At 42.5% G+C, this 20,928-nt stretch overlaps 1 protein-coding gene across 30 annotated transcripts in view; it reads left to right on the top strand.

The window, feature by feature from the left end:
* Positions 1–20,928, top strand: part of EXD3 (exonuclease 3'-5' domain containing 3) — a 296,493-nt gene that overhangs the window by 81,596 nt on the left and 193,969 nt on the right. For 16 of the 30 annotated variants that reach the window (XM_083807567.1, XM_083807586.1, XM_083807587.1 and 13 more), the window contains 3 exons: positions 13,312–13,376; positions 17,513–17,683; positions 18,992–19,159. In XM_083807567.1, the coding sequence (XP_083663693.1) occupies positions 13,312–13,376; positions 17,513–17,683; positions 18,992–19,159 (404 nt within the window). The remainder of the gene's footprint in view (positions 1–13,311; positions 13,377–17,512; positions 17,684–18,991; positions 19,160–20,928) is intronic. The other 14 variants (XM_083807577.1, XM_083807591.1, XM_083807566.1 and 11 more) reach the window with 4 other exon arrangements.

Here is a 20,928-nt window from a genome sequence, read left to right as displayed (position 1 = left end):
TTTTGGGCCCCTCACAACAAAAAGGACATCGAGGCCCTGGAGCATGTCCAGAGAAGGGCTATGGAGCTGGTGAAGGGCCTGGGACACAAGTCCTGTGAGGAGCGGCTGAGGGAACTGGGGGTGTTTGCTCTGGAGAAGAGGAGGCTCAGGGGAAACCTTATCGCTCTCTGCAACTGCCTGAAACGAAGATGTGGGGAGTTGGGGGTCGGCCTCTTCTCACAGCTAACCAGTGATAGGACTGGAGGGAATGGCCTCAAGTTGCACCAGGGGAGGTTCAGGTTGGAAATGAGGAGACATTTCCTCTCAGAAAGAGCGGTCAGGCATTGGGACGGGCTGCCCAGGGAGGTGGTGGCGTCACCGTCCCTGGGGGTGTTTAAGGAAAGGTTGGACGTGGTGCTGAGGGACATGGTTTAGTGGGTGACATTGGTGGTAGGGGGGTGATTGGAGCAGGTGATCTTGGAGGGCTTTTCCAACCTTTATGATTCTACGAAGCTGCATATTAAGCATGTGAGAAGGAAATCTCTATTCATGATGTGCCGTCCTGCTTTCCCTACGTGTAGCTTGGCAGTATCTGCCCCTCATAAGCAGAACTTGTCAGTGTTTTTCAGCAGCATTCTGTAGGAGTTCCCAGCATGTTTTCCCCATCCCAGGTGAGCTGCAGCCTTATACTCATGTGAGAAAGCTCGGTTGCACCTTTCTTTTGCTTCACTTAATAAGCTGAACTCCTCACAACTGTACAACATAGAACAAAAAGAGTTTCCATCCCCACTCCTATGTGAAACAAGATCTGGAGTGTCTTCTTGATATTTAGTTAAAGCATTTAATAGTACGACTTTATAGAAAGCTAAATAACCCGAATTTAGGTGAAATTCTTTACTTAAGCAGAAATTAAGCATGAATTAAAACATGGATTAAAAAGTTAGGATGTGGTCCCAGCTCAGTAAAATGCTTCCTTAATTGACGTGTATGGAAGTGTTTGTGTCAGCTCTGTTGCTTGAGAATTTCATCCCCAGAGCTTTTCCTTCATAGATGTTTAGGTTTAAGGCTTTGGCTGAAATACATTGATGCCACTTGATTGGGATGTGTTAAAATACATTGACTTTTTCAGCTGAAGGACTGAACCTTTGTGTTGGGGTAGTGGAAGTGGACCAGGTGTTTCTAGCTATGCATTTTAACACGGTCTTAAACGCACAGTCTAAATACTTCACTAACATCAGCTCCCAGCAAGCAAAAGTGTCTATTTTACCTTCTGTTTTTAAAAACAATTTAATTCTTGTTGGAATACTTTTACAGCAAAGCTTCCTTGAAACTCATTTCTTATCTTCAGTGATCTAAATGGTCTCAGCTATTAACAAAACAACAAAAAAGTGAGTTTCTGTTTTACTGGAAGGGTTATTTTAACATGCTTCTGAAATGCTGGCGTAAAAGCTGAAGTATTCTTCAGGCTCAAGTTGGCTTTTTCAGGTATAACCTACAGGTTTCTGTTTTTTTTTCCAGCCAAAGTTGAAAACAAATTGTTTGATGGATATTAAATACCTGAATCATCTTTACCAGTTACGTATCATTGATTTTCACTGAAAATTACAACCAGTTTATCAGTGAGTCATTGGGTTGTGCTGGTTTTCCCAAGAAAAGCCTGGATACAAAAGATTGGGAGCAGGCAGTCTGTGGTACATTGATTCATCATCCCGTGTCCGTGGGAAGTGTCTCTGCCAGACTCATTTGTCTTTACCTAAACTTCTTGCAACCATAGAGTTTCATTATGGCAGCATCTTCTTGTGTAATCTCAAAGATGACCTGATATATCTGAGGTGAGTGTTTTATTATTTTCGAAAACATGGCTTTTTAGCTTGCTCACTTGTCTTACGTGGCCCCATGAGTCAGTGTGTAATTCACCATTCAGTTCTCTAAGGGCAGAAGGAGAAGGTGAACTGCAGGCTTCAGGTGTTCATTCACTCTCCTGTACCAGAAAAAGAGTGTCTGTCAATAATAATTAAAAACAATTAGGAGTGTCCTCATTAGTGTTAACCTTTGCAACTAATAATTGCTGCCCGTTCCTCTTCCTTGGAAGAAAGGAGGTTAGTGTTTTAAAAAGGAAGCTGGATGGCTTCGAAACATGTATCAGGGCTTTTTAGTGTTAACTGTAGGGTTTGGTGCTTTTTTTTTTTTTTGTATGTGTGGAAACCTATTTAGGAGACACAGTTAAAGGCTTTTAGGTTTTTTAGGTTTAGAACTTGGGGATGTCTGAAGAGATGTCTGAAGAACAAAAAATGCTATCTTTTTAGCTTCACTTTTCATCTGATGCTCCTTTTCCAAATTGTAGTTCGATCTGCTAGACCTGCTGAGGCTTCTGTTCTGACAGTCACTGAGTAGCCAAAAAATGAGGACATGTAATAACATTCCCCCCCCACACGTTTATCCTGGATAGTATTAGTTTTCTTCATCTTTGCAGGATTTATAAGCTTAAAAGAAGAAATTGCTGGCTTTCCAGAATGTTGTTTTAAATGTTGTTTTTAAACTCCCAAGTTTCCATTTCCATTAAAATGTTATTAACTGGGTGTAGGGGTGTTGACTGGTATCCTGGTTATAGCAGATCTCTTCTGAGGCTTGATGATCTGTGATAAGAGAGCAGCCAGCACTCAGTGCTGAGATGTGGTCAGTGGCTGATTCCACAGCAGTGAGTTATCAGCACTTCTGGGAGCGCGATGACTCGCTCCTTACCGCTCCCTCCACAGCAGTGACACATTTTATGGGAACAAAACCCTTTTCTCTTTATCACTAAAAAAAATGTATGGCGCTGTTGGCTAAAATGAGGAAAAATAGCTTGGGCTGAAGGTTTGGGAGAAAAAATATTTTATGATGAAAATGTATTTTTTACTTTAATAGATTTGAAGAGAAGAACACAAGCCATGGGCAAGGGTGCATCAAGCTCAGCAGCTTCAGTAGCCTCTGACCATAACTGGTAGTGAATATGTATAGGGAGAGGGTGGAAAAAATCAGAAGGGGACGAGGGAGTGAGTGCCCTGCTGTCCTCCTCTTTGCATGTGCCTGACTTCATCGGTCAGCAGCTCGGAGTCCTCCTATGCCAAGGACTGTTTTGTCATCTTTGTGCTTAACGTTGAGGTCATACCCCATGCAACAGATGAGGAAACCATTAAAAGTGCTGCCAGTTACTTGCAAAAGGTTAACAATTGCTATATTTTTAGGCTTTTATTAATTTGAATTTCATTACCTGCATAAAAAGCAAGCCGTTAGTGTTATTTTTAGAATTGCCACTTCTGTAAAAATAGGTGCACTTTTCCTTGTAAAACAGGGGCGTATTGAAAGTATTTGATAATGCTTTCTGTATGTCTGAAGTGATGACCCATGTGCGTGAGCAGGCTGATGGTGTCAGATGCTCTCCTTGGCCACTGTACCACAGGAAGGGGTGTTTGTGCTCCCTGCACGGGTCATCTCGGCCAGCGAGATGGGCTAAGGATGTGCCCAAAGCTTGGCGACTTCTTGGTTAGATTTCATTTTTATTTGCTTCAGTTGGCCCCAGATCTGAAGAGCATCTTTTGCTCGCATGCCATGGACAATGCCTAAATTTTGTTGTTGTTCAGGTGTCTGTGTGCACTAAGTGGGAGAGAGAATGCGAGTGCCCCGTCGGGCTGCTGTGGGTGGGTTGGTGAGCAGCAGGTCTGGACTGGGGCAGCTGGTAAGCAACTTCCCCTTCTCCTCGCTGACAGAAAGTGCTCGTAAAATAAGAGGAAAGTGTTATTGGCTGTTCTGCTCGTACAAGCAAGCCTTTTATTTTAACGAGAGTGCATTTTGTTTGATCTGCGTTTTTTTGGGGGGATGATGAATTTTAGCCATTATGAAAACAAAACCCATGGTTATTTGTAAGGACTGCTTTATAAGAAGCATATGTGTGCTTTATTATTCTTTTGCTTGGAGTGTGGGGATTGTTTTCAGTTGGGAGGTTGCATTAGAAGAATGTGAACTTCTGACTCACTGAAAAATAGAGCGTGTATTAGCAAAATTGTGAGGTTTCCTATTATGTTTTCATAACTCAAATTTCTCAGAATGGAAGTGATCTCTTTTTGCCTTTAGTGAAAGAATGACTTTTACTGCCATTGAGAAAGAATGGATTTTTCTTCTAGAAAAAGTTGTATTGCATTTAATATACTTTTACTCTACCCACTATTCTTCATTCCCGCTTTTCTTCTCTCCAGAGTAGCAGCTTCTCTCTCTGAGGGTAATCTGCCTGTGGAACTCATTCTTCAGCCACGTTTCTGTTTGATGTCTAAATTTTGACTTTTTAATGATGACGTAGTCAACAGTAAGACCAAGGTGTGGCTAAACACGGTGATCCCAAGAAGGGGTCGACTCAGCTAATGGCATCTGAGGAATCCCAGCTTTCCTCTGGAAGAATCGAATGAGAAGCATTAAATTGGCTTTGAATGCTTAGTTGATTTGCAATAAGGGTTTGCAAAGATACTAGAGAAAATACAAATAGAGCTAACCCTGTGATACAATATTGCATGTTACCACATTAACGCAAGAGACCAAAACCAGAGGCTACAATTTTTGGAATTGCTGGCCTAAGCTGCTGCTTCTACACGCAAGGTCTGTCTGAAAGTTGAAGAACCTCCAGAAAATAAGCTCCCAGATGCTGAACCCCTCACAAAGTGATGCAAGATGTCTTCTGTTTAGTGAAACAAATACCTCATTTTAATTAAATAGAAACTTTCCCCTGTGCTTTTGATATGAAGAGAAAACTTCTGGGGGAACCTAACTTTTCAGTCTGGCCTATGAACCAAAGCATAAACTGATTTTGCAGTTCCAGTTGTTGCATGGAACACCATGTCGTGGTGGTGCGTTTGGTGAAGGCAACGCTTTGGTAATGATTCCAGCCAGGGGCACTTTATCTGCTGTAGCAACACTGCAGGGGCCGTCCAGCCAGGGCCCGTGCGCTGTGCCTACAGGCCTGCTCTCCTCTGGTGAGCAGGAGACAAAGACTGTCGTGTAAGAGGCTGCCAGGGCTGGAAGAAGAGCGTCAGAAACAGTCACAGCTGGTCAACAAGCTCGGGAGCAAGGAACCATTCTTGTTAAATGCAAATTCTGGCTACTGAAAATGAGCTGATGTTCATAATCAGGAGGCTACAAGTGAGGAGCTTGCTTGGTTTTGTTCTTTTTTTTTTTTTTTTTAATCTCCTTTTTTTTTTCCTCCTGTCTGATGCGGATACTTCCATGGGCTGCAGAAGGTGAAGCCAGATGTGTGAATGAAGAACTGGAGGGACATGCAATGAATTCTTTTCCTTTGGTGAACCTAGACTCACAGACCTCCCAAAGGGCTAAATCTTTAATGTTAAAATTATAGGGGAGGTGTGTGGTGTATGGAGCTTTTAAGACTGCAGTTACTGCGTGTGGTTGCTTCCCTTTTGAGATCTGAAGCCTTCTATGCAGTGAAGTTCAAAGCTCCGTCGATTAGAAAGCTGTAGCTAAAATTGGAAACTGAGCCAAAGGCTGGAGTCAGCCAGACATACCTTATTCAGACGGACCCTCTCCGTGTTGTTGCTTCATTGCCTTATTGTTTGAATTCAGCTAAACCAACATAGTTATACCTTTAAAAAGCATATTTGTCTTTTGCGGGAGACGCATTTAAGGAATGGTGGCTGGGCATGCTGAGTGTGTTTTGGAGCTCTGGAAATTGTGCTAAAGCGGAGCAATTTATTGCTTCTGAAATGAAATAGTTTTGTGACATTTGATCCTCTTGTAAATTTTGCACTGGAGATTTCAGTGGTGGGATATAATTAACATTTAAATTGGTTGGGCTCTTATGACAGCATTCCTCTGCCTGTCTGCAGACACTGGTACAGTCGACCTTTCCCTGTAAGCAAATAGCTCTGGGGAGCTTTTATTCTTAGTGGGAATCTACTGACTGCAGCTGGTGGGGATTCGGATGAATCACTGAGTGGTTACCCCTTAGTCATAGTGTGCTTGGAAGTGAACTGCTATCATTCCTGGAAATATCCATTTCTGCTAAGACAGAGACTCTGCCATGAGAAAGTGTAGAAGAGCCTATGAGCCCTTTGGTGCAGGTGCCTCTGAAATAGGAGTGGGCACTCTTGTGAGTGTAAAACCTCCCAGTCCCCAGGATAATTCTAATTTACATTTCAAAGTAATGTGCAGGGGAGGAGAAGGATGCATTGGAAGTTCGTCCTCAATTAAGGGGAATTTGAAGATCTGAACAGGAGATGGCGTGGACATTTGCTAGGCAGCTGATGGGGCGTTTTCCCTGCTGCCTCCATGACAGAGGCTCATATGTCAGCTAGGGACAGTGAGGTACAGCCAGGGCAGCGAGAGGAAGAGAAGAGCTTTAGGAAGCCCTCCTCATCATGCTGGTGTTTGCTGCTGTAAACCTGAGCCCGAATGCTTAGAGCACCAGGCTTCCTTCCAGGCTCTGCAGCAAGAGAATTTCCCAAACTGGCTCCCAGGAGAGACTTCTAGCTGTGCGTGGGGAGCCTGGGGTGTGTTGCCTTCAACAGATCCACACTCTCATTCCAGTCCCTTGCAGTGTGTTGGTTGAACTCTAACTCTGGGGGAAGTACCGTGGGTGCTGGCTCCCAAGTGCTTCAGCAGCATCCACAGATATTCGCGTGCCCGAGATGAGCGCGAGCCCCACGGCCATAGCATATGGTGGCCCCTGACCTCACGGGAGCATCGTCAGTTTTGGGGCACGGAGGTGCAGCAGGAAGAGAGGGCAAACACGGCAGTTGCATGGTAGGCACCACCCTTGCTTTGGCACCAGCCTTGCTAGCATGGTTTCTCAGCTGTTTGGAACTCTGCCTTTCCGGCTGCTAGCTGAGTTGTTTGATTTTTCATTCCTTATGGGGAGAGTTCTTACTGGGGAAAACCGTGGTTTTATTACTTCTCCTCACCCACACCTATAACTTACTTGGTACAGTGTTGTGTCTGTTGAGCAAAACCCTTTGTGACATTTATATTCAAAAACAGAACTGAATGAGAATGGTGAAAAAAAAGACTTTGGATTTGCAGAAGATGGTGGCTGTCCCAGCTGTGCTCTTGTATCCACATGAATGCAAAGCAAGCAGAGGTTGCATTTCATTGTGGATGAACAAGGAACTACAGTCCTTGTCACTCTTTGGAAAAATAAGGGCAAATTGTGTCTCTGCCATTAAAAGACATTTAGAACACGTGTTCTCAGTAAGAAATGCAGAATGGATCAGTGCGAAGGGCATGGATCGCTGCCGGCCCGCTGCTCAGGATGTTACATCCACCAAGGTCTGGTCAGCTCCGTGTCAGGATACTAAGTCCTGCCTCTGACTTCTGCAGCTTCTGATGTGCTGACTCCCCTTTGCTGGTCCTGCCTCTGAAACTGAGGAAGGTCGATTGCTGCGTTAGCCTGGCTGACAGGTCATCTTTGAGCTGGGTGCACCCGGGCTGAAACATGGCGATTACTCCAAAAGGAGCAGCGAAAAGCAGGAAGCTGCTGAAGCTGGGCAGGGAACATGCCCTTGGGAACGTGCTTCCTAGGGGCGCTGTGGGCAGGGGGCCTCTTGTCGTGTGAATGTCTCAGTGGTTTGGGGGAGATTTCCCCATTTCATTGATAGGTGTGTTGGAGGCCTCATCTCCCGCTCGTGCTGCTGACACAGTGATGGAGCATCTCTTGAAAGGTGAGTCAGGGACATCGCGGCTGGACCAGAGTGTTGCAGTAACATGATCCTAGCTCTTCTGCTGCTGCCCTTTTTTTTTTTTTTTTTTTTTTTAAGAAAGCAACCATATCTATTTTGACAGGTGACCATAAATTCTAGTTTTATGATGTCTTTACCTACTCCACTGCTTATGTCCCATATTAAGTATCTCTCCCCACACCCTATGATAAATTCAGGTAAAGAACAAATTTCTGAAAAAAGCCTCCTACAAAGCAAAAGGAGAATGGCACTCCCGTTTCCCACTGGCTAATACCCAGTGCATATAACATGCTTTTTAAAAATAGTACAGCATTTTACCTTCTGTATCTTTATTCTTTATTGTATCTACTTTCTCGTAGGTTATCTTTTTTTTTCTTTTTTCTTTTTTTTTTAATACAACACAGAACACAGAATTTCACAATGTGCATTATATAGTACCTGTATATTCTAAAATTGTTTTGGTATATTTCAAATATTATTTCAGATAGGCAGGAGAAATTCCGTATGGAATCGTTTTCGGAAGTTCAAAAATATTTAAACAAGATTGGAATGTTTATGCTGTGTGCACTTGTTAAAAGTGGGCACAATAAAAACACTTAGAAGGTGTGAAAATCTAAAATTTCCTATTGAGGAATTTTGTTTCTTTTCAGTTAAGTCAACTTGTTCTTAGAGATCAAACATTTGTCTGAAGAGAATGTTTCTGTGCATTTTTTGCATAATCAAAGTGATGTTTCTGTTCCCTATCAGCCTTCTCTTCTACAAATCCAGCATGCATTTGATCTGAGCCACAGACACTTTCCTGAAAAAAAATTGAGGCAAAGTAGATTTTGATAAGAGATTTTGATTAATTCTTAATCCACGTAGTATAATATTTTTTGGATTTCTGTTGCAATCATGACATTTAAATAACCCGTGACACTGCTGAAACAGGGGGTTGCTGAATATCGCTCTGCTCACTCCTCTCCCTCTGCCAATTTGTAGATTGCCTGTACATCTACAGATCTTTATTCTTAAGTGCAAACAGACCAGGTGCATTTCTGTTGACATGGAAGTGTCTGGAACCGTTGTTTTCCTTTCAGAAAAATATCTCAAATGTTTTTGCAGATTGATGAGAGTTTTCACAGAAGATGGATTTCAGGGATTTATTGCAGGGGCTCACAGAACAATGGATAGTACTAAAAATTCACTGATTGTTTAGTGCGGTATTGTACATTTTGCATATTTTGTTGTATATTTCATTAAACATTTATTAAAATCCTGTTAATTTTCAAGGCAAAGGTGTAAGCTCTCCGCCTAAAGAAGGTTTAAGCATTTGCATGTTGGTCTCGACCTTCCTTGTCCTTCCTATCCAGGAATTTCAGCTGTAATTGACTACCTAATATGATCCTGCATTTCAATCACATAATCCCCTTTTTCTTTTTTTCTTTTTTTCTTTTTTCTTTTCCTTTTTTCTTCTACTTTTTGCATCCTCTGTCTCTTAATTCATTGACTGTAATTCTTCCAGGTCTCAGGCCATGGGGCGTTCAATGGCTTTTGACACAAAGCAAAAGTGTTGAGAGATTTTTCACTGGTAAATTCTTCCTCTGGGGTTTGATGTCTCACTTTCCCTATGTGAGACACACAAGTAGCCTCAGTCAGAAAGTGGATTTGTCTTGCCAGGGCATTTCAGCAGAATCGGTGAATAATACAGCAGAATTTTGCAAGGATGCAATAGCAAAACCACTGCTTTACCTCACCAGCCTGCAGGCACATTTTTTGTTGTGATCCCAGCAGGTTTTGAGTGATCTTATGCACAAAGGAAAAAGAGAGAATGAACAGAAAGCAGTTTATGGCTTTCCTCAAAGACACTTTTCTAACTCAAAAATATAAGCCTTGTGGTTTATATGGTTTTGAAATGTAACCACAGATATTGAGAACTGGAAAAGATCTGATTTACCATCTCCTTCAAATTTGGTACCAGATTCAGGGCAGAGGAAGTTTATTTTTGTAATGAAAAATATTAAAAGGAAATATGTTAATATCTTTAAAATAAATAAATAAATAAAAAGCAGGAACATTTTTGGAGAAACTATCATATGAAAAAAATCTAGGTCATTTGTGCCTTGATGGAGTATGTGTAGATGTGTCTCTGCAACCTCCACCAAAGTAATCTTGTAATCTTGTTTTGGTGAAGCTCTACTAGACGTTTAATGGTGCACAACTCCCTTTCTTTGGAGCAGCAAAAGATCAATGTCAGACTACGGGCTTCGTCTTCAAGCTTGATCTCGGAACTGAATGGGGTTCGCTGTCTGGGACATGTCTCAGCTTCTCTAGTTTGCGAGCTGGGTAGATCTGGCCATGCTTGGCAGCTCGTGGCTGGCAGCAGAGAGAGGTGATGCCCTCCCACTCACCACACTGTCTTTTTTTTCATGCTGTTTGATATGGCCCCATCCTTCTTTAGTTTGTTTTGCTCATTGAATGACCCATTTGCTAATAGTTGGGTACCTCTTCGTTATGTAAGAGTCTCTGTAGGATTTAACTTTTCTTCAAAAAGGAAGATTCTTGATGTTCTTGATATGTAGAATGTAAAGGTATTTTTCTGGCCTCCGGGACCTATCCTTGCTTTTGCAAACACTGTTCTGTAATCATTTTAATATGTCTATCAACCTTTATCTTAGTAATTGCTGTTTCTTGCTCCTACTGCTGTGGCTGGAGGTTGGTCCAATATTTTCCTGTTCTTGTCCCCTGATTTGAGCCCAGATGCATTTGTGGTTCAGTTACGACCATTTGGTTTTCAGATGCTTTGCTTTGTTCTTTTTTCCCTTCTATTTCTTCCTCTCTCCCTTTTGCATTGAGCAATCGTCTGCTCTCCCCATTTGCTCTGGAAAGCTTATGAAACTCCTCATAAGGCCCTTGTCCTTCATCCTTGGATATCTTGGCATTAGTTTCTTGCTGTTTCTCCAGTCCTTTCTCAGATGTGGGTGAGCAGGGTCTTGTCTGGTATTCCGATGGGAGCTTAACAGTACTGTTACTGCCAAAGACAGTTGTTCTCACTCTTTCTGGGTGCCTGGAGAGCCAAGGGGAGTCCAGTCCCCGGAGAGGTCCTGCTGGAGCATGAAAAGAGGAATTTTTCTTCATTTCTTTCAGCAGCCAAAATGATGCGGGCCTTCCCATCCACATCTTCTTTCCTAGCTTGAGGTTGCGAGGTACAAGAGCTCAAGGTCCAGTGTGAACTGTAGCGGCTTTCCCCTCTGGTGGGGCTGGCAAAAGAAGAGTGGTGCTTCGTGCTCTCGTTTGTTTGGCTCTAGCAGTGTCTGCTTGCCAGTTGTTTGTTACGTAGCGCCTCTGACCGTGTTTCATCCCCAGGTACTTCCAAGGTTTTGTCTGGTAAGGGAAGCAACCAAACCGTTTGGACGTCAGCATGCTGCGGTGCTGGCTCGGTACTTTCTCTCCTTGTTTAATCCCCGCTCTGGAGAATCACCTGGGAGATGCCTCCCCGCTATGCACAGAGCAGCGCGGGAGCGAGCCCTTCGCGTGCGGCTGAGCAGCCGGAGGAGCAGCCGCAGGCGCGAGGGGCTCCGCTCCCAACCCTGGCTGCCCCAGCACCGCGGGGAAGTCACCCTGCTGGGGGTACCTCTACTCCCAGGGCCCGGGAGGGATGGGCGACGCTGTTTCCCACTCACCTGTGCCTGCACAGTAGCACGCTGGCAAGATACTGCAGTGTTTAAAAGCGACTGGAGGGATGGTTTTCATGCGAGTGTGTATTGAAATAAGGGCGAGGTTGGATTTCAGCAACAGGGAGGTAAGGTAGGAAAAAATCACGTAAGAGCAGGGCTTGTTTTGTTGATTGAGGTTTAGAAAGCGTTTTAACCAGTTGAATTATTGGCTGTATCTGAAGTAAAACACTGCTTTCCTAACTGCTCTCATTTCCTGTATCATTCCAGCTTGTTCGCTGCATTAATTGGAGTTCAGATTTACAGTGTATTTGGTTACACACTGGGCTGCATTCTCTTTTTTTTTTTCCTTGTGTGTATAAATTCTTTGGGAGTTGGGCCAAGCGGAGAGCGTATGTATGCACACACACACACATGGGCTGAATTTCACTGTTAGTTGCTAATTTTGTGGGGAAAAGGGATCTGGATTTTTTTCTGTTTTCTTGTAAAAAGAGACTTTCCTTTTTCCAAAGAAGAGGCAGCAGCTGAGAACAGCCAGTGTTCAGAGAGTTCAAGATTTCAGAGCAGCAAGAGATGAGAGAAAATAGTATCTTATGAATTGTAAATGTGGCATTTTCAATTTGGCTGGTGTTTCCCAGAGGTTAGTGGATAATGGAAATGCTATCGTTCTCCTGGCTCAACCAATAATCAGCTTGCTACTTAAAATATTTTATAAATACTGTGCTTCAGAGTTGAGTTGGATGAGGTAGAGCTTTTCACAGTTGAAGTAGCTTTTTGTGACCTGAAATATGAAGTGAGAGGGGATACTAAACGAGAAACCTAGCGTTTTGAAACAAGTTATTTAGGAACTGTAGAAGGCAGAAGGTGATTTAAAGGATGTTTCCTTTTCAGTTGAACATTTTTCTTTTGGCTTTGTGAAAACATACGAAGAGGTGCACTATATGTGTGAGGAGTGTTTTTTGAGAACTTGTAGATTTTCAAATTCACTCTTCATGTGTAAACTGTTGATAACCTGTAGAGGATTTCCATTCAGAATATTGTGAGTCAAAGTTTTTAAGCAAATGACCATTAATTAAATAGAACCAGGTATTAAAAATGTTACTGCTTTTAAAATTAAATATTCCTAATCATTTAATTCAGAAATAATGATATGATGAATAATATTGGTATGATGAGTAATAGTAGGTACAAAATAACCGGATGCCAGTTTTCAAATACCTAGGTAAAAAGAAAAAGAGAATAATTCCAAACAACCTTCTTCTGAAACATTTGATCACCCGTTATTTTTTATGCTTGACACTAATCCCAGCAACATTTCACCTTTCCCCCTTCCTCAAGCACCACCTCAGCTGCATGCTGTCAGGGCACAGCCTGCTCCCGGGCTGACGTGGGCGAGTTCGGCTCCTGCTCGCCGGGGCTGGCCAAGCAGAGCTCAGCTCCCAAAAAAAGTCACCCACTGCCTCTACCATCCACAGGGCGCAATGAGATTTGCACCTTAGAGCCATTTCGTTAAAAGTTTGTGCGTGTTGATAATTCCTTTACAGGCTGCGAAAGACGCTTACTTTTCTGGGACTGTTTTGTTTTAATATTAAAAAGAGAGAGCTGGCGGGGACACCACTGTGGCTGTATTTGATGCATAGCAGCAGCATGATTTAGTTGTAAATGCACTGATACAGATTTCAGTATTTGAGCCGGTGTGGGTGTTTAGTTAAAGCCATGCATGGATGGTGTCTGTTATTTTGTTAGGATCTCAGAGTGAGGGGTTTTAGCACTTTAATCCTGACTGACAGTTGGAAGGTTGGTGGTTTCAAACACAGTGGCACAGAGTAGCTGATTTCTCTTCAGTCAAACAATGCACCAGTGTGTCTAGGCTGCCTGTACAGAGCCAATAAATCTGTTTTGTTTTGTTTTTCTCCCCCCTTTCTCTCTCTCCCTTTCCCTCTTTCTTCCCCCTCCTCCAGGCCAGGACCCACTCCTACTGCTGAAAACCCTCCAGCTTCTCTGGACAAAGAAAGAGATGAAGAAGGTAAGGCTGTGTAGCTGAGCCTCCCCTCCTCGCTGCGGTTAATAACTGCATGCAGAGCATGTCCAGACGCAGAATGCTTAGGTCAGACCTGCAATTCTTCATGATTGCTTTCAGTTCCAGCACACAGGGAAAGAGCCTGTGCATTTGCAGCAAGAAGTGAAAAGGTAGCTCTGTGTGATGTGAAGCAGTGAAGGGACTCCTATAAAAGAGCTGAAGTTTACAGGGCTGAGTTACAGGCAAAAAAAATAATCAAAGTTGCTTTTGTTTTCTTTTAAACACGTTTTTGTCCATTATATTGAGTGTCTTGGGGGAGAGGGAAGAATATTTCTAGTAGCTGAAAAAGTAAGGGTTGAAATCAATAGAAAAAGTGCATTTTGCCAAGTGGAATGATATCAAAACCTTTGTGCTCAGGATTTTTTTTACCCTTTTTTTGGTTTGGTTTAGTTTTGCCTTTTAGAGTGGTGAATGCAATTTACATTGCCTCTCTAAAATTAGTGATATATTTTTATACAGCACCCTATGGGCTCTACGTGGAGATTTCTCAGAGGGAGTAAAATAGACTTCATCTAAATTTGGGTGCTTGCAAACTAACAAAAACACTAGATGTATCCGCTTGGTGGTGAGTTTCCCATGTTTAACTCTGTGCTGTTCAGGCATGTTCATAGATGAAATGTTCGTTTCTAAAAGACCCCAAAGCCAACAGCTCACCACGTAGCTGTGGAATGTGTCCTGTGTGAAACGGCTGCCGTGGCTATGTTGGTGTACGTGCTCCATCCTAGGTATCTGAAGTGTTTAGTCATTGTCCTTGTCTGGCGCACTGAGACTTTCCATTGCCGATAGTCTGTGGTTCCCAGCCTGAATAATTAAACAACTGGAAACCCAGTGTGAGAGGTGCCTTTCCAAATGGTCCGTCACTGACATAAACTTGAGCTCAGCAACTTGGAAGCTTTGAGCTTTCTATCAAGTTTTGTTAGAGTTGGTGGAAAAAAAATATTATTTGTTAGGTCTTGAGGGCAGTTAATCCCGCAGAACAACAGTAGGAAATAATAATCATCAAAATCTCTATGCTGTGTACCCTGGGATGTGTGTGGATTGTGAAGAAAAATACTCTGAAAAAGACAAAGCATCCCGTCGATGTGTCCTTGGGCAGAGAGCACCGCAGCTTTTCTGCTGAGGGTGGAAAAGCTTGAGGATCCCCATGAGTCATGCTGGCAGCTCCGCTCATTGAGTTTGCTCGCTTCTGGACCGATCACCCCAGGAAGATGCATGGTTTTGCAAAGCACGCGCGCTGAGGCTTCACAGCAGGGCAGGCCCTGTCCTCTTAGTGCCCATCCTTCAGCCTGTGCTGCCTGCCTGCAGGCGTGGGCAGCACCGCGGCTCTGAGCCCCGGGGATGTGTTTCTGAAGCAGGAGGAAAGTCATTTCGGAGAGATGAGGAAGCGGCGCGGTGAGACCAGGCGGTGGCACGGCAGCAGCTGGTTCTAAGGTGGGGAGCCCAGGACGAATGTCCCCAGTGGTTTCTGACATGTGCCTGTCACACTAGCACTAAGATGCCCTGATCTTCAGACATGTGCACCCACAGCAATGCACTTTTTTCAGGAGTACCTGCTGCCCTGCCTTCTGTGTGTAACTCAGTGCCTGGTGCTGCTCTTGTCCTAAGCACACCAGTATCTGACATTCCAGTTAAAATAAACGAGGGAAGTTGACTTAAATAGAGCACAGCCTGCTTCATTGACATTTAAATGGCAGGGAGCTGCTTTACCTTTTGCTGTGTGGGAGTGTAAGTCAATACTGTCTATTAACTGGTGTGAATCAGTCATCTCCATTAGATGATACCTGTCAGTCTCAAATCAGTGCACATCATCAGAAAGAGGGTACCTGTCCCTGATGTGACCTCAGTCCTGGAACATGGTTATAGGAAGTAATCATTTCCTACATAAGAATGATAGTTTTGCGATAACAGATGCATCAGCACACTGCCCTGAGCTGTGAAATAAGGGATCAAAACAGAATGAAGGAGTGTGTAGTTTGAGCATCAGCAAAATTTTCCTATTCCCATGATCTGTCGGGCTGTAGAAATCCCCCAAGGAGCATTCCCTGCCATGGGAATCAATTGAAATGGAAATGGCAATTACATGTTTAAGAGGAATCCTTCTCTGGCAGAGAGAGGAGCCAGGCAGCACAGCACTCTTTCCTCTCTGATTTAGGTGTCTCATGCGTTTTTATTTTTATTTTTTTTCATTGGTTGGTCATTTCCCCTCAAACAACACATACCATAATTGAAGTCTTCAGATTGCTAGGAAGTTTTGGAGAAGGCTTTGCCCCTGTTTAAAAGTGGAGTAGGACGAAGCCTAGATGTGTTGTCAATACTCTTGCCAGTTGTGTAAGTGTTTGGAGATGCTCTGCGTGTGAAAGCAGACTTGGGCTTTTGCAGGACGTGGTGTCTGCTGGCAACCGTCCTGCCAAAGCCCAGGCTCTGGTTCCAGCTGAAGGAGGAGCTGAGTGGTGTGGTGAAAGCTCTTGTTCAGTCTAAATGTGCTGAAGTGGGGCTTTGGGGAAAAAAGGAAAAAAAGAGAGGCCATTTATAAACAGTGCAATTTAGTTGGCCAGTTGCTTTGTTTTCCTTTGGCTGTTGTGTTGGATATTTGTGGTTGGATAAGATCTTGCCTTCTCCTTCTGCAGAATCTTGCAGTGAAGTTGGAGCCCTATGTTTAACATTGCAAATTCTTACCACAGTGAAACATACTTACAGGGAGAAAACTGTTATCTAAAGTCACATCTTTGTTAGTCATCAGCTTTTTCTTACTGCATTTGATAATCTAGTGAGAAGGAAACCGTTTCTGTCATAAACGATAGGTTTTGTGGTTTTTCCCAACATGAAAGACACTATGGAAAATAACTGTCTTCCAGTAAATATTGTTGATGAATAAAAAAAGAACAAATTCGTTGGCAAATTTTCTGTAGATTTTCTTTTGTTTTTTCATGCCATTCTTCAAAGTTTATGTTGTTTCCATTGGAAGCCATGACTGAAGCCATCATATACAGTAAATTACAAGTGCTGGCTGCAGGCAGGAATGAGCATCTTTTGGATTTTGCTTTTTAGCCAGAAAAGAAAGAGAGCAGCTGCTCTTAGTGATTTCTTGTTTTCTGTCTCTGCTTTTGCCTTGCTCCACGCCAGTACATGTACCATGCAGTGAAAGGTCCTGTGTGGGTACTGAAGGATGCCACTTCTTCACCCTGCCAACCCTCCGAGCGCCTTGGAAACTACTTCTAATGTAAACATTATAAAGATATTGCTCAGTACTGCTAATTTATCACTTCTACCAGATGGGTAGTAAGTAGCCTATTAACATTCACAAAGTGAGTGTACAATTCCTGCACATTTCTAAACACATCACCCTGGGATTCCTAAGATTTATGGCGTGATGCTTTCCCAAGTTCCAAGCCCCTTCCTACGGCCTTTAGTTCTGCTGAGGTGTGCAGTGCCCGCTGTGTGGAGGCAGCAGGCAGCCTACAGCAAATACCTTGCTCGGATAGGTTTGGAGCAAAGAATAGATTTACATTTATAGTATTGCAGTACGACAGGGTGTGAACTTGGATCTTCCTTTCTTTTTATTCCTGTATGTAAAATCCAAACTATTTCAATGCTCCCAAATATTGAGGAGCCATTGTGGCTGAAGTGGGTATAAGGTCAAATATGAAAATTTGTGGTACAGGAGGAGGGGCTTATCTGAGTTATTACTTGCAGGTCTCTTAGAAGATGAGTAGGTTTTTGAGCCCAGTTATCTACCTTCAGTATCACTATTTTCTTAATAACACCCCTTTTTCCAGCTCACTTCTTTTCTGCCCCTCCCCCAGATCCCAAGCCCCTTTGTCTGCTCCACGGAACAACTTCTCTGTCTTTATGGGATAATTAGTGTGGACAATTGCTGCTTTTCCCATTGGGTTTGAGGTGCAGTGAGCCATGAAGGAATCTGTAATGACATGAAAAGTCACTGGAGGCGCGGATGGTGGCTGAATAGCAACAGTTACCTCTCTGAATAGATTAAATTAAAAAAAATAAAGCTTTGTGTATAGCCGGGGGAAGGGAGGATTCACTAATCTTTTTGTACATGACAATGTGGTTTTGTATCTCAGCAGCTCAAGGAAGAAATCAGGCGGGGCTTTGCAGGACTGGAGGACCCATTGGCAGGACTCCTGGACATACTGGAGAGCAGCAGCGATTGGAAGGGGAAAGGGCATTCCCTTGGGTATTACATCACCAGTGAGTTGCAGCTTTGGATGAAAGAGCATCCTGCTGTTCAACAGGTTAGAAAATGAGAGAGCAAGAGAGCCTGGGGAAAGGAGAGGGCAATTGATTTTGATGTCCCTCAAGTGTTCCCAATTGCACTTCGTTCTGTAGTCTAGTGTCTTCTCTGTAGCCTCATAGAAAGGTAGTGTGACAAGGTGTGAAATTCTTACTGAGATGTTGCGATCTAGTGATTCTGGCCTGAAAATGAAGTAACATTAGAAACTATGATGTGAGACCTCTGTTTCCCCTTCCAAGCTGGGATTTCCATCTTTCCAGATCAAAGCACTTTGATCAAGCATGGCTCTTACAGCCTTTGCTGGGCTGGAGGCTTTCCCACTGGAACTCACATCGCTGCTGTCAGGATAAACCCAGTTGCAGTAATCTGCTCTGCATATTCTTACAGTTCTGCAAATAGAAGCCAGTTACCGTATGATTGCTTAACTCTTACCATCTGGTGGGGAGCTTTTATCATTGGGAATGCAGAAAATGGTAACAGTACAACTTTTCAGCAGCTGAATGATTAGCTTTGTAATTTTGGGTCATCAGATTTTACATCCTAATGTTTGCCATTCCTTATGCCTTCATGTATTCTGACGTCCCAAGATTTCCCTTTTTTATATGGTTTTACCTCTGAACTGCTTACAGTTTTACTTTAACAATTTTACTTTACATACTTTTATATGTGTTGTTTCATTTCCCATTCTTCCAAGTGGTTCTTTTTAGACTTTGAGCTGTGTTTAGATTCTCAAAGAGCACTACCATTACAGTATCTGCAAAGTGCAGTGAAGTGCTACTGGCACTGAAATTCCTGTGTCATAAGAGAATGGTCATAGAAGAACACAAGGATTAATACTTGTGTCTGTGCATCTTGCTACAATGCTTTTGCTTTTCCTGTTGTTCCTGCACCCAGGAGCAAGCCTGGGAATGAAAGCTGAATTCTTAGGCTTGATAGGTGAGATGTCCCTTGAGGGGAGTTGCTGGATTCAAAGAATTTCTTCTGGGAACTAGAGGGGAGAATTTCTAAATAGCTGTGTTAGTAAAAGAGGGCATTTTTCCAGTTTCGTATTTTACTTTTGCACAAGGCCATATGCCTTTTCCAGAATTATCCTGCAAACATTTAATGTTTTTAAATTGGATGCTGTGAAAAAAATGTGTATCATATTGTTCTGATTTCTGCTTGCAGACTCCATGGGGAAATTGGAGAATCCCTTCCCAAGAAATTGGCTTCTTCCACTGTTTAAACAAGCTGCATTTTCAACTGCCATTGAATTGTAGCCATCTTTACTAAATCTGTGTTTGATTTCTTTTTTTTTTTTTTTTAATAGTCTGGCATGAAGCTGAAGAAGCTGCAGACCCGTGTACTCAGAATACTAGCCCAGTGCCCAGCTAATCTTCTTGACCCTCTGATTAGCATTTACCAGCTCCATACAGCAGACCGGAACTATTTGCTTGGACATGTCAGTCATCTTTATCACAGGGGCGATTACAAAGAGGTGGGTCATGTCTTTCAAATAAATTTACCTTCCCAGCTCTCTAGTTCTCTGTTAAGGTCTGTGTCCTTTTTTGGATGCATTTCAATGTGAATTCCATTTCATCACAGCAGCTGCACACTGTGAATGGTACAGCTTAGCATGGTCTTCTTATGTACAAGAGTAGACTGTGTTCAACCTAATTTTTTCTAATGGCTGAATACAGAATACTAGCGAGTCTTTCCTCTAACCCTTTTTTGACCTTTGAAAGTGATAGGTTAATAGGGTTTAATTTGGAGAATTTAAGAGGATAGATGTATTCTTTTTTTTCCTTGTCCTTGGCAAGAAAAGAAGGGATTTTAGTAGTTGGTCATAGACCTGCTGTGCTATCTCCAGTCTGCCTGCAGCGAGAAGGGGTTGGAAAATCTCTACTCCCACATGATTACTCTAAGCAAAGGGTTCTCAGCTTGAGGAGGTTCTTGAATCTTATGTGTGTGTGTTATAACTCATGTATTTGAGTTTGAGTGACTGACACTGGCAGAAGTTCGCTAAAACCAGGATTTGGTATGCTTACCCTGTAGTTTAGGTTTCTTATAGCATCTCTGGCATCACCATTTGCTGATATCCTTGAGAGTGTTTTCAGGAGCAAAATACGATACTGTTAATTTTTCTTATTTTTTGCTTTAAAAAAAAAAAAAGAAGTTTGTATGTTTGTTTTCTCAAAGGGAAATAGTTTGCTTTGACAGTGTAAAGCAGCCTGACCTTGCTTAGCAAAAGAAAAACATCAAATAGCATTTTTATAAGTCCTATTCTTCAGTAAAGCTCAATTCCAAAGTAAGGTCGTAGAATTCCATTATTTCTGATTTTTTGAAAGTAGAAAATAAGCTATTTCATGTGTGATTAGAAGTTCATAGGTAGCTACTTGAAATATACTTTTTGGTCAGTAAGACTTGAACATGAGTGTTTGAAAATCCTAACAGAAGTATATTATTTGACTATATTTAAGTGTGATTTTTAAATCCATGTCTTCAAATATATTTATGATTGTCTTTTAGAAATGCAGTTCTTTCTAGATCTGGTTTTGGAAAGCTCCAAATTTTTGGTGGAATTTGTTTTTCAGTTCTTTTTTCCACAAAAAAGCTCATTTGCTAGTCATTCCAAGTGTGAAGAACAGGAAAGCTCCATTTGTGATTACCCTCAGCCATGACTTTCTTCTAGTGTTGTTTTGTTGCCAGAAGGATGAATAGAATTATCTTCGAGAATAACAGGAAATCTTTTATTCCCCTCGGGGACTGATCATACCTAATTTCACAGCAACTAACCCCCCCCCAAAATGGAACAAAAATGGAACTAGGGCTCTGAACATTTACAATAGACTGTGGCCTGTCTTTTCTTCCTGTTCTTCCCCATCTTTCAGTTGGGGCAGTAAAGCAGGTTTAAGTGCAAGTTTTTTCGCTCGTGTCTCATCTGAGAGGACAGAAGCCCTTATAATTCCTTGCTCTTATTATTTGTTTTCTAGCCCACATGCCACATTTACTATAAGGCACCAGACTTATTCTAGATTATTTATTATTCCATTTAACTCTTTTGATACATTTTATTCTATTGTGTTTGAATCCTAGAAGTCACAGCTTTGATCCATGTGTTGATATTCCTTTCCCTCACAAAAGTTTTGGAGAAAGATCACTTCAGAAAACAAGATCCCAGAGTTCCCTGTGGACAGGCATGGCAGTTATGTGTTTCTGAAGCTGCTCTGGGCCTGCCTGTACTAACTCCATGTTAATAGCAGAACT

This window comes from Anser anser, assembly GCF_964211835.1.
Source record: "Anser anser genome assembly, chromosome: 21".
NCBI classification, from domain to species: domain Eukaryota; kingdom Metazoa; phylum Chordata; class Aves; order Anseriformes; family Anatidae; genus Anser; species Anser anser.
Note: the sequence above shows the minus strand (reverse complement) of the source record. Positions and strands in the feature narration are given on the sequence as shown.